A 13,794-nucleotide genomic window follows, 5' to 3' on the forward strand; every position below is an offset into this window, starting at 1 on the left:
CACAAATGTGACGAACCATGTGAACCAAATGTGAGGAACAAAACATATTAAGAAGAAGCAAAATAGGGTCACATGTTGAGCATGTCATCTGATATATAGTTGAATGGAAACACTAGAAAGTAACGAAAAATGTGTAAAGTGGCCGTATTCATTCCGCAAGGACTATTTGTATTTAACATTGACGACAACTATACTTGACCCAGCACGTCAATATTTAATATTCTGCCAAAGTGCAATATTCTCCAGTGAAGGTGAACACTTAAGGATGGGCTGGACCGACGTGTTCAATTATTCATTACAAATGGGTATTCTTCACGTTGGCGTAGAATGATTAGCAGTCATTACATATTCACAAATTAAGTGGTCCCCTAGACAAACACAGGACTAGTTCATATGGTTTGGCTTTAACGGAAGACAGTCCTTCTCTCCTTGATACATTCGAAAACTCTACTTCTTTTGCATGTCATTAGCGTTCTTTGCACTCCATGGAGACACGAGAAATATATCTAGTGGATCATCAGGGGGTTTCACAGCTCATTTTGAAAAATGTAGCTGAACACTTTGAATTCTCATATGAGCAAGCATTTCTTATAATAATGAGCATAGTCACTGAGGGTAGTGCAGTGCCTCCAAGTGCACTAATGCCTTTTATTATTTATGAAAATGTGTTGTTTTAAGGAGATCTAATTTGATTAATGAATTGTAACAAGGTCCCTCTGCTGAGTGAGGAGCTACACAGCTACCTAATTAATGGTAAGTCGTTTGACCTCTCATACGTGGAGCAAAGCAGCGATCATTCTACCCCTCATTTGCAATTCATAAGCGTAAACATTCTAAAGGATGTGTGCACCTTATATCCATAGCAGTTTCGATTACTTTAGGAATTCAATTTTCTTTATGAATCAAAATAATTTTTATTTTATCATTATTTGAACAACATAAATATTTACTGGAGACCAGTTATTTCTGTATTTTCTGTTTACAATTTTTTGCAAACCATGACAAATTAAATAACGAATTTACATTGAATGAAACAACCTTTGCCATCACTATTATTATACCACAAGGCAGCCCATCTAGGTAACGGGTTCACATTCATACACTGGAACCAGAATATTTTATTAAAGGAAAGGAAAAAAAACAGTCGTTGTTTTTGGGACCTACCATCGCAGCTGGGCAACGCATGATTCCACTGATGATTACTTTCACATATCAGTGGTTCCTCCTCACTGAGAATGTATCCTGGATCACAGCTGAATCTTACAATTGATCTGATGCCAAAGTTGTTACCGTGTCGATGGCCATTCACAGGAATGCCTGGGTCAAGGCAGGAGTCAGATTCCAGTGTAACACCTAGAAAAAAATGCGAATAATCATTCCCCTTTAGCTAAGTGTGATTTACTCTGGGAATAGTTAGTTTATTGCTAAGTGTATGTCAGTGATACTAAGAGATAGAATGACACTATATTCACCATTCCTCTATCACATCAGTGCAAAGCATTTGCTGTAATAACAACTCGATAGTTTTCTTACAATAGGAATGGAGAACCTACTCATTTGCTTATTGTTTTGTGTACTTGTTATCTCAAAAAACACAGACATTTCCCAAGTTTGCCTATATATATGGCAGAAAAATTCCATATGCAAAAACAACAGTTGATGGACAGAATGCAGAACAATGTCATACATTCACCCCAGTACAGAGATCTGGGCCTAAATCCATCGCTTTTTTGCACACCATGCCATTCCAGTTTGAACCCAGCCATATGCAAATCAGTCTTGACCCTGTGCCCCATGGAAACAGCCCAGCCCGTACTGCCAAGCTAGGTCCTCCCTGGACTGGAAACAAGCATCCTAGGACCGGTTTTGGGCTTTCAGCCCCCATCAGCCAGGATAGCTTGATTACAGTGGCATGGAGAGCACGGTACTCACGTCGGAGCATACCCGACCCACTCAGGGTGGCAAATGCAAAAACAACAGTTGATGGACAGAATACAGAACAATGTCAAACATTCACCCCAGTACAAAGATCTGGGCCTACATCCATCGTTTTTTTGCTCACCATGCCATTCCAGTTTGAACCCAGCCATATGCAAATCAGTCTTGACCCTGTGCCCCATGAGAACAGTCCAGCCTGAATTGCCAAGCCAGGTCCTCCTGGACTGGAAACAAGCATCCTAGGACCTGTTTCGGGCTTTCAGCCCTCATCAGCCAGGATAGCTTGATTACAGTGGCATGGAGAGCATGGGACTCACGTCTCAGCATACCCGTCCCACGGTCAAGCTATCCTGGCTGATGACGGCTGATAGCCAGAAACCGGTCCTAGGATGATTGATTCCGGTCATAGGAAGACATGGCTTGGCAATTCGGGCTGGACTGTTCCATGAGGCACAGGGTCAAGACTGATTTGCACATGGCCATGTCTGAACTGGGGTGGCGTGGTGAACAAAATAACGATAGATTAAACCCAGATCTGTGATAGGGGGTGAATGTTTTGCCAATGTGCAACATTCAGTCCATCATCTTGTGTGTTTTGCTGTTCGCCCTATGTGGGAAGGGTATGCCCAGACGTGGGTCCCGTGCTCACTATGCCACTGGAGTCAAACTATCCTGGCTGATGATGACTGATAGCCAGAAACCGGTCCTAGGATGCTTAATTCCAGTCCAGGGCAGACATGGCTTGGCAGTTCGGGCTGGACTGTTCCCATGAGGCACAGGATCAAGACTGATTTTCATATGGCCATGTCTGAACTGGGGTGGCGTGGTGAGCAAAATAACGATGGATTAATTCCAGATCTGTGACTGGGGGTGAATGTTTTGCCAATGTGCAACATTTGGTCCATCATCTTGTGTGTTTTGCTGTCCGCCCTATGTTGGAAGGGTATGCCCAGACGTGGGTCCCATGCTCACTACGACACTGGAGTCAATCTATCCTGGCTGATGTCGGCTGATAGATAGAAACCGGTCCTAGGATGCTTGACTCCCGTCCAGGGAAGACATGGCTTGGCAGTTCGGGCTGGACTGTTCCCATGAGGCACAGGGTCAAGACTGATTTGCATATGACCATGTCTGAACTGGGGTGGCGTGGTGAGCAAAATAACAATGGATTAAACCCAGATCTGTGACTAGGGGTGAATGTTTTGCCAATGTGCAACATTCCGTCCATCATCTTGTGTGTTTTGAGGTAAAATTCCGAAGCCAAAAAAGCAACAGGCAACATATCTAATATGCCACTCTGAGTGCAAGTCTTACAGTTGAGAGGTAAAAAAACATACAATTCCAAAGCAATATTATCAAAGGAACTAAGACTGTAAAAAAAAAAGGTGCGCAATTTTAAATGGGGCAAAGGCAAATAAAAGTTCAACTGTATCCTGCTTAATGTGAGTTAAAAGCTCACTGCTAAATCGATGTGACCAGCAAGTTAAAGGCATCCTCCCCCAAAAATCGGTTGTACATTCAGATGATCTACAGGCACTCCTAATGCCTCGAGTATGTGCTTCTACCCAGCATGCGTCTGTCCAGTTCTCACTTCCTGTCAGTCCCTTATACGGCCCATGTTAGGAATCCTCATGTACCCCATTAGTGTCTGCTTCTCACCACTGCTGACCAGTGCCTGATTCTCAGATTGGCCACAAACAGTATCCTTTATTCCCCTGGAGACCTGCCCTTTCTCCTTCCACTTCTACCAATGCTGTTTCTCACACTGCATCATGATGTGAACCTCTGAACTGCCACCAGTAGAGTCAATAACAAATCAAGCTTTATGTATCACTATATGTAAATATGTTTTGAATTTTTTTTAACACTGCCTTCAAATTATAGTAAATATTTTGCGAGTTTTCAAAATGTTTCTTTGACATTAACGACACTTGGACAGATAAAACTGTCCCAAGTTTTTCAATACTAAAATCTCAAACAACCAGAATGTTTCGGTTTATTTAAAAAAAAAACAAATGTTGGAAAAAATTGTCGTGTGCGCCACTTTTACTCCTGTTGCATCTACAGACTTGCACGAATTCTTTACAAAGTACAAGAACCATCGGACTTACTTTCATATCGGATTAGAAAACCAACGCTGGAACGGCTGTTGTCAGTAGTAAACAACAAGTACATGAAGTTCCCTGTGCTGATGAGAAACTGGGGTGCTTGGGTGCCGTGATATTCTCCTATTAATGGTGACGTATTAGCAGGTCCATCTCGCACCTCCAATGTATCATAATTTACTTCAGTTTGGAATCTGAAACAAAACAGGCAATTTATGAAACCCCCCTGACATTTTGAATAAACTTCAAATATACAGAATGTTAAAATATATTCACAGAATATAAATGTATATAGAAGGAATCAATTTGGAAATCATTTATATAGTCTGTAATAATCCTGGAATCCTGGTACGGAGAAACCTTTTGGAATTAACCATTTTTTTGTTACCCTTCAGTGAACATGATATCTGAAGGCTACATCTAACAGCAGCATCCTAACCGTAGATCCCTAGACGTCAGACTGAATCTGGAATCTTTTCTTCAGCAGTGCAGCTACACCACATGCGGATCTGGAGCTCCACTTCCGATCTTGTCAGTTTTCAGACGATTCCAGAACTAATTCAAGAGTACTACAGAATGATATTCCCCCCAAAACGACAAGTGTCACACCATGTAGCAACTGCAGAAAACCGATACTGGTCATAGACCCACATAAGGTGTGTTTCTAGCGTCTAGGCTCAGACCACAGTTCTATGTCTTGCGTCCTCATGCACCCAAAGGCAATACAGGACTGGGAGGCGAAGCTATATATCACAGAGCACAGAAAGGTGGCACAGTCATCAAGGAAGCCGTGGTCCTTCTGCAAGTCTCAGGCATGAACTCTGTCCTGTTCTTTGAGGCTGTTCCTGCAAGCAGTCAGTTTCATGGTCAAGTCCTGGGATAAGTCAAAATTGAAGTCCAAGCACAAAGATAAAAAAGTGAAGTGGGACACAAAGATATTCACTACTATGAATCTAAGGATAAGGCACGGGGGCATCACTATGTCAACCACCTCTGAAGTCTACAGTTATGGAGAGATTCCTTGGCTGTTCCTCTTGTGCCCAGAGTTTCCTTTACCATCAGCGACAAATTACCAGGTGAACATACTGCAAATGTTTGGTGCGCTTCTGGCTCCATCTGGCATGTCTTCAGGCCTCAGGTAACTACAAATGACCCCAGTCAGGTCCATTTCCCTATTTCCCCCTGCCACAGGCAATTCCCATCACTGTTCCAATTCAGGAAGGACCTCATGACCTGGCTCTTCGAATGAACCCAGCGCTCAGATGAATCTGTAGCCCCCCATGCCTTGAGACCCTCACAGGTGAGTTGCCGCTCTTTACAAACCCCTGATTGATAACGGGACTCTCCGGGATGTGGATGATAATGATATGGTGATGGCTTTCTCCCACTCATTATACAAATGATACCTTGAACATAGATTTACGGAATGTCAGTGGGCATGACTCTTCTGCTCATGTAGGGCATGACTCGCCACTGGCTTCTGGAGACCCTGATTTTCTTACTAAACATCCTTCTCCAGAGACCCTTGTTGTACATACCTTACCAAGAAAAATGAACCCTAACTCATTATCAACCACTCCTCCAGGAAAATAATCCAATAGGATTGAGGCTTTTGCCAAGAGTATTCGTTCTAAACAAAATGTTATTTTTTTCAACTACAACATAAAGCATGATTTACCAGGATACACTACAAAAAAGTAATAATGCACTGCGATAGTACATAGTAAATAGGTAAAATAAAGAAAAAAATAACAAACAAGCAAATACATATAATGAAAAGATTAGAAATTACAGTTAAGCAAAAACACATAATAAATAGGTTAAATATGACAAGCAAGCACTACATATAATACATAGGTTATAAATGACAAGCAGACAAGTACAGTCTGAGTGCAAACCATATTCAAGCATATTATTCCCCACTACAGCTTCTAACTAGCGAACAACAACTAACTCCCCCACCTACAGTTACTAAACCCTATGTAGTGCACCACAGTGGCTAACATCTTGAAAGTTCACCACAGAAGTTTCAAAACAAGGCCATAGTGATCAATATCTTGAAAGTTCAACACAGTAATTTCAAATCCCACCCAACACGATTCATGCAAGATCAGTTATTACTACTCTACAGGTCCTCCTGAGAAATCATGGACCTATGTGACATATCTGTGTTATCAATCAGGGCCAACAAGCAATCCACCAGATGTTCCCTACTCTAGCCCCATCAATTATTCAACACAACACAGCACTCTCAAGCCCTGCTGACTTAACCAGTTCTTCTCGCCATTTAATCATTTGATGGCCATGTGTATACTTCCAATGCATTGTAAATTCACATCTATACCAGAATCAATGCAAAGTGAATACACTTAGTAGTGGTTTTCCTCTTTTGGGGCAAGGGTATCTCCAAGTATGCAGGCCAAAGGTGTACAAGGGATTACTGGTAAAGTTATTTTATTAGCACAGTTTAATACCATTTCACAGAACTCCAACAAGTATGGGCAGGACCATACCATATGGAACACTTCTGCCCCTAACTTCCAACATCTTGGACATTTCACTACAGCAGTCACATAAAACCTGGTTATCTTGCCAGGTCTATGCAGAATATAAAAATGAATTAATTTGAACATGGCATTTCTGAGAGACAGCAGGTATATGTGATAAAATCCTCTCCCAGTCCATATCAGCAATCTGAAGCTCTACGTCCGTCTCCCATTTCTCTTTTTGATCAGTGAGGGAAGTAACAACACCAGCACGAATAGCACAATAGAGACACATGACTGCATTAACACAACCTGACTTTGTACAGACCAACTGACACACATGGTGTGTTACAGGCTCAGCACCTCTATTACTCCAGTGATTCCTAATTGTGGCAACCACTACCCTGTGCAACAGCTATTGGCCTTCTAGCATTTCGAATTCTTCAACAAAGTCTTCAAACATAAGCAACAATCCATCCCAATACAAATCCCTTGCACAATTAACCCCATAGTCAGCCCATCCCTCAATACCCCCAGCGATCCTATGCAAGCTTCTATTTTTAACCACTTTTAGTGGAAGATTAAGCGAATAAGGCACTTGAACATGGGTCCACTGTAGACAACGTCACCAGCACTGATGTATTTCTAGGAGCTAATGAGAGACCACAGGTAAATGTCATTAGGGCACAAAGAGGACCCAAAACAGGTCTTGCAAGTCAGGCATCGAGCCAATGATATCCTCTTCTTCAGGGTTCATTCTGTAATAAACCCACAGGTTTAACCATTGCAGTTAGGCCGCCAAGCAATACAACTTTAAGTCAGGCGCAGCCAGTCCTCTCTCCACCACTGGGCGCTGCAGTTTAGTTAGTGTCACCCAATGCATACCTGTCCCCCAGATCAGTTCCAAAAATAGGAACTCCAAAAACATAGAACCCCTTATATTTGGGATAGTGAGCCATTCTAAAAGGGAACCTGTTTTATCACGCTCTGCATGAGCACAAGTCAGATATTCACTGTAATCAAAGCAGTGGAGTTTCTCAACTTGGGCTGCCAGTAATTCCTTTACCTCCAGCAATGGATTCTTAAGAGCAGGGTTACCCTGTCTTCATTGTTCGAGATTTCAAAGCACCTTTTCTTGAGCGTCGACATCACCTACCAGTGTTCTACACTCCCCAAACACTTCGGCAATGCAGCGGCCCCTGATCAGTGTCTTAAAAAGCATCCCACGCAATCAAAGGGGATGCAGCAATGCCAGTATTGTCAGCAAAGTAAGCACTTATGGCCTCTCCATTATTATTTTTAAAGACCTGGTCATCCTGTGCCTCCACCTGCAATCTCCAAACCAGAACGCAAGGTCGCTCCCTTTAGAAAGACTAACTCTGGGTTATCATCTGAAACAGTTCAGCACTAATATTCTATTCATGAACTGCACCATGGACAGTTGGGTGCATAAAAAGGTGTCAAGTTGAACATGAAGTTCATACAAGCCTGAATATAATGAGTAGTTTTGTGCCACAGGGCGAAGTCATCTCCAAGAGTCTACTAGTCCCCAATGCTGTTGCCCTGTAGAGAAAATATGAGCCATCTGGGTCACCAGAGAACCTCCCAAGAGCAGACATGAAAAACTGAGTATGGGATCTGCAACACAGTTTAAATTCCCCCACAATAATATGGTCTGAGTCAGGTAAGGTGCAAAGGGCATAGGTAGATCAGCAAGAACCCCCCTGGTCTCTATTGGGAGCATAGATTCCGGCAAAAACAAGGTTGCATCCTGACAGCCTCCCAGAGATGACCACGTACCTACCCTCAGGATCTACAAGTTCAATTGTTTTCTGAAATGGTACTCCCGGTCTTACCCAAAGTAAAAAGCCGAAATAGGCCATGGCATAGAGCTGCAACCTCTTGGGGAGAGCCAATCCTTCAGACCTAGTAAGATGGCTCTCCTACAGCAGCGCTAAGTAAGTTCTGCACTTCTTTAGATAGGAATACACCTTATATCTTTTAGACATACTATGAAGACCCTGGAAGTTTCAGGAGATGAAGTTGTACATCATGGAGGTCGCCATGTGGGATATCTTGATGGGGAACCACTCCAACCCAAATGACAGTAGACCTACTATCTGTCAATAATATCTAGGAACTTCTGGGAGGGGTAAATCTATAAAAATCCAATAAACAAATGCAGCCAACCCAACTTCCCATCTCCAGGACTAGAAGCAAACAATTTCTCATGGGAAACCCTCCAACTCACATGCATGCATTACAAGCACAACAACATCACGAAGGGGGGGGTGGGTGCCTACCAAGGAGCTCCCCAGCCCCACAGAACACCATGAACAGGATAAACTGGATAATCACCTCAAGATTAAGCCCAACTGTGCAATTTGCGCAGCACTACAGTATTCACGTTGCCATTCCAGTAGCTCCCATTCATAACCAAATCATCTGCAGGATACAAACAGAATAATCACCTCAAGATTGGGCCATGCATACAGAATTTGGGCCTTTCATACAGGATAATCACCTCAAAATTGAGCCCAGTATGACAACAAGCCTGACATTACAGAATTCCATTGACATTCCACCAGCTCTCTTGTATAACCAAACAAAAATAATTATTTTAGATTATTTTATCTGATGTGCCTGGGGTAAACTTCGGCAAGGATTCAGCAGATCCTAGAGATGAGACAGAGGTTTGATCAGAATCTGAGTCATGTGATTTATCTTCTCCATTGGTAGACAGCAAGAGTGGATTCCCTTCTACTCAAGGCAGCCAATGCCTCCACACCACATGCATTAATAACATGTTTACAGCTGAAATGGAGTGGCCTGCATGGGTGCTTTTAGCTTCTTTCAGAGGTGCTCATTGTCTAAGCGATGTATTCTTCTGAGCAAGGTCTTCTTTTCATAGAGGAAGGCAGTTTATATATTCCCGCATAGACTGAGGTGATGTGAAAAATTACTCACACTCAATCTGGCAGGGAACAACATTACATATGTGATGCCTAGTAGGCCAAGGCGTGTTTTGCCATTGTTGAAAGAGGCCTTTTCTTTCTGGACTTCACGTGTGAAGTCAGGAAAGAAAATAATTCTATTCTTTTCAACCATAATGTCTACACAGAGTCTGGCCTGAGTCAAGATATGATCTTGATCTGTATAGGGCAAATGTTTTGCCACTGTTGGTTGAGGAGCCGCACAAGGCAATGGGGGCCATGAGGGGTTACAATGGGCTCCTTCTAAGGAGTTGTAAGGCGAAAGGCCCGCCGGAGATACCTTTTCTTTAATCCAATTCTCCAGAAAATAAATCATGTTGGTAGTAGTGCCCTCAACATGCTCCAGAAGCACAATGATTCTAACATTATTCTGACACACTCTGTTTTCTGCAACTTCAGCTGTGGTTTCTAAAGTTTTCAATGGTAGATAGCCTGTTTTGCACTGCAGTGATTTCAGGTGCCAGGCCTTTCATAGTAGATTCAATGGAGGTGACCTACTCAGCCAGCTACCACTGATCATCTCACAACAGACCATGTCTGCCACTATGGAATCAATTTTTCGTTCAAAAGCCACTCTAGAGGCAGCTGCAGGACTGTAGCCAAAGTAGGGCATGAGAGCTCTCCACTCGAGCTCTCAAGAGCTGGCAAAGACATCCCCAGACGAAGAGACCCTAACACCTGGGAGGAGTCAGACTCCAAAGCCTTCCTTTTCTTGTTGACCTACCTAGAACATGTTGATAATCACTCAGACTAAATGACGAGTCCAGTTAGAGACCTGAAAGCCTTGATGGCCTTAACAAGTCAGTCTTCTTGGAGAACGAAAAATGTCTAGTATTTGTCCATTATTTGTAAAGAGCGAACAATTACCCGACGTTGGCAAGGCGCTGGGGCCGTCAGGCCAACAAAGAATCCACACAACATGTACAGGGTAGGGTTGTCAGGCCCTTAGGCCGTCACTTAAGCAAACCGTATTCTTTATTGTCTGGTATCAATTTGCAACTGGAAGATGCTCACAAGACCTCAAGGATCACTTAGTTCCCCCATTCTCTTGTTCTAGTTTCCAGTCACTCAAAATGCAGGGTCACAGGGACAGTAAGAAGGAGCGACCCCGGAGAACAGATACCGACAATTGCTCCAGACAAAAATGCTCTCTCTCCCCCCTCCTCAAACTACCTCAGACAAAAATGGATGTAGTGACCACAGAGGGGCCAGTAAGGATGAGCTGGGGAATAATTATGTGTGCAAATAACTGAGAATGTGACATGAATGTAGAACTTGACCAGTAGCTTGCATAAGCATGTTATGTATGCAGGTCACTGAAAATATAGTAAATTGCCAAAATAGCTAGCGATCTGCACCACAGTTTGGCAAGAGTATGTTTTCCCCCACCAGTCTAGCATTGTGGTCAGCAAATGCTGTTTATTTGCTGGGTCACTATACAGATGCTCTGTGGGACATGGCCAGTGGCATCTTGTCAGCAGCCCCAGAAGACCATAGGGTCCCTTTGATCAAGGCCAACTGAAACTACAGTGCAGGTCTCAACACTATGTATTCCCTGGGGTGGGCTGCTGGTACCAATGTTGTATTTCATTGACATGTGTCGAATATCCGGTGATTTACAGGTCTATTTCAGGGAAGTGCCCTTTGATGGATCACCCCTTTTCAGTGAGAAGGCATAGCTCTGCATTGCAGCGCATTAAGGAAGTAAACCTACCTGGGTCTGTTGACCCCTGCCAAGCAGTTTCCACACCAATCGAACATTTTCAGAAGTTATGTAAGCAAAAAAAATCTCCCCAACTAATACAGTTGTCACCCCAGTTCCTTCAAGACTATCTGCACAGCTGGGGCAGACATCTATCTAGCATGGGATAGCAGAGGCATCAGTGCTCACATTCCTCTTTCCCCAGCTGCAATAGCCACCAAACCACCTAAGTTAGCCCTTAATAGCACTTTCCTACTGATGGGTGTCATCATCTTTTTCTTTTTGCCTGCCAAATATACTCCCTACACCAGAGTAAATTTCAGATGAGGACCTGTCCATTCTACTGAAAGATGAGCAAGTATTACTCTCCAGCGGTGCTATGGAGGGTGCACATATTTCCTAAGGATGATTGGAGTCTCGGGCCTAATTTGGCCCCATGGCCATTCAATGCCTTCTGTGGAAGGACAAATTGCAAATGCTTATGCTATCCCAGATCCTGCCTCCCCCCTCCAGGGCCAATGGATGATGACCTTGAACCTACAGGACATGTATTTTCATCTACCTTTCCTGCAGGTCCCATAGCCACTATCTGCAGTTCAATTAATGTGCAAGAGGAGCATTTGCAGTTTGTTATGCTCTCCTTCAGCCTCACTAGCACCCTGTGGGTGTTCACAAAAGGGATGGAGGTGGTCGCTGCAGGCCTCCTGAGGTCAAGTATACAGTCTTCCTTTATCTCAATGACTCATTACCAAAGGTGGTCTTGCTACAGTCCTTCATAGACCATCTTGAGACAACGGTGAACCTTCTGACAACATTGGGATTCAGAAGATAAAGTTGTACCTGTACTCTTTGCAGAGGCTTCCATTCATTGGAGATAACCTGGAAACTGTGCAGTTCAGGATCTTCACTCCTCTGCAAAGACTCCAGGACATTCAGACTATAATCCTGAAGTTTCAGCCCCTGTTTTGGATTACAGGTATAGCATATTTGAAGGTTTTGGGCTATTTAGCATCCTGAATTCCTAGTCATTTATGCTAGGTGGCACATACAGGCTTTGCAATAGAATCTTAAGTTCCAATGAGCCTAGCATCAATGAAATCTGACGGGTGTCATCCTGAGCTTGGAGGAGAAGCCTCACAATATGCAGTGGTGGCTCCTTGAAAACAAATGGTCCAATGGCAGACCAGTGGCATAGCAGGGGGCGTTCGTGCGGATGTCGAGGGGTGGCAAATGAAGGGATCGCCATCCTCCCCCGCTCTTACCTGTGGCTGTCGAGGGGTGGCAAATGCAGGGACCTCCCTCGCTCCTACCTGCGGCCGTCGGTGGAGCGGCAAATGCAGGGACCCCCACGGCAGTGAAAGATGTAGCAACGTCACTGTGGCAGACCCCTCCCCTTCCCAACCCAGAATTTGATGGTGGTAACAGACGCGTCCCTAATGAGTAGGTCAGGTTATCTAGGGGGGATGTACATCAGAGGTCTCTGTTTTCAGACAGCAACCCTCCTTCATATTAATCTGTTGAAGTTGCAGGCCATTCATCTGCCTCTGAAGACCTTTCTGCAGTCCCTCAAGGTAGGTTTGTGCAGGGTCTCATGGACAACACCACCTCCATATAGTATTGCAGCTAGCAGGGTGGTGTGGGCTCGTGACTTCAGTGCCAGGACAGTCTACAACTCCGGAGTTAGTTGGTGCTCTAGAGTACTCCCATGATCACAAACCACCTGCTAGTTTGTTTGAATGCCAGAGTGGACATGATGAGTAGGTGGCAGATCATGAGTGGTGTCTACATTCCAAGGAGGCACAGGGCATCTTCAAACAGTTAAATAACCCTGGCTAGATCTGAAAAATGTTGAAAATACACAGTGAAGAAAGTTTGTAGTTTCTGCAAAACCCATCATTAGGAGATACATTCCTGATGAAACACAGGACTCCAGTACACTTTCCTGCTCCTTCCTCGAGTTCTGAAAAAGATCATGCCCAAGTGACCCAAGTGGCTCTAGATTGTGGTACTCTGAGCATGTGCAACTGTTCTACCCATTTGTGTGGAGACTGAGTGGCCGTAACTGCCTGCAATTGATATACTGACTCAAGTGGTGGATGTCATACTTGCCACCAGGCACCCTTCCATAAAATTCAGTTATGCTATGTGCTGGGACAACATATGTAGACTAGTGTGGTACTCATAAGACTTATCCCTTGAATTAAAATCTACCAGACATCCTTGTTCTTTGCGTAACATTTGTGTCAGCAAGGACTAGCCGAGGGGAGTAATAAAGGATATTTGTTGGCCCATTCGGCCTTTCCAAATTTACCAGAGCAATCAACCCTTTTTATATCACGTGCAGTGATGAGATTTATTAAAACCCTTCAAATGTTTTCTCCCAAGCAGTTTGTGATGCCACAGTGAGACATTAACTTGGGCTTGACATTTCCTATGTGTATGCTTTAGAGCCGATGCATAGCTACTAGCTGTGTCTCCTGCATTTGAAGGCTTTCTTCCTCATTCAGATTACTTCAGTTCATCCAATGAGTGAACTTTAGGCACTTTCAGGGGAAGTGCTATGTACCACC

General features: G+C 43.7%; 1 protein-coding gene across 1 annotated transcript in view; it reads right to left on the reverse strand.

Annotated features, from left to right (window-relative positions):
• The window catches only part of CSMD1 (CUB and Sushi multiple domains 1), a 4,503,734-nt gene that overhangs the window by 2,005,355 nt on the left and 2,484,585 nt on the right, over nt 1–13,794 (reverse strand). Inside the window, exons 17-18 of the mRNA XM_078647516.1 lie at nt 4,050–4,237; nt 1,165–1,353 (exon numbers count right to left, since the gene is read on the reverse strand). Of these exons, the coding sequence (XP_078503642.1) occupies nt 1,165–1,353; nt 4,050–4,237 (377 nt within the window). The remainder of the gene's footprint in view (nt 1–1,164; nt 1,354–4,049; nt 4,238–13,794) is intronic.

Source organism: Lissotriton helveticus, chromosome 6 (assembly GCF_964261635.1).
Source record: "Lissotriton helveticus chromosome 6, aLisHel1.1, whole genome shotgun sequence".
NCBI classification, from domain to species: Eukaryota; Metazoa; Chordata; class Amphibia; order Caudata; family Salamandridae; genus Lissotriton; species Lissotriton helveticus.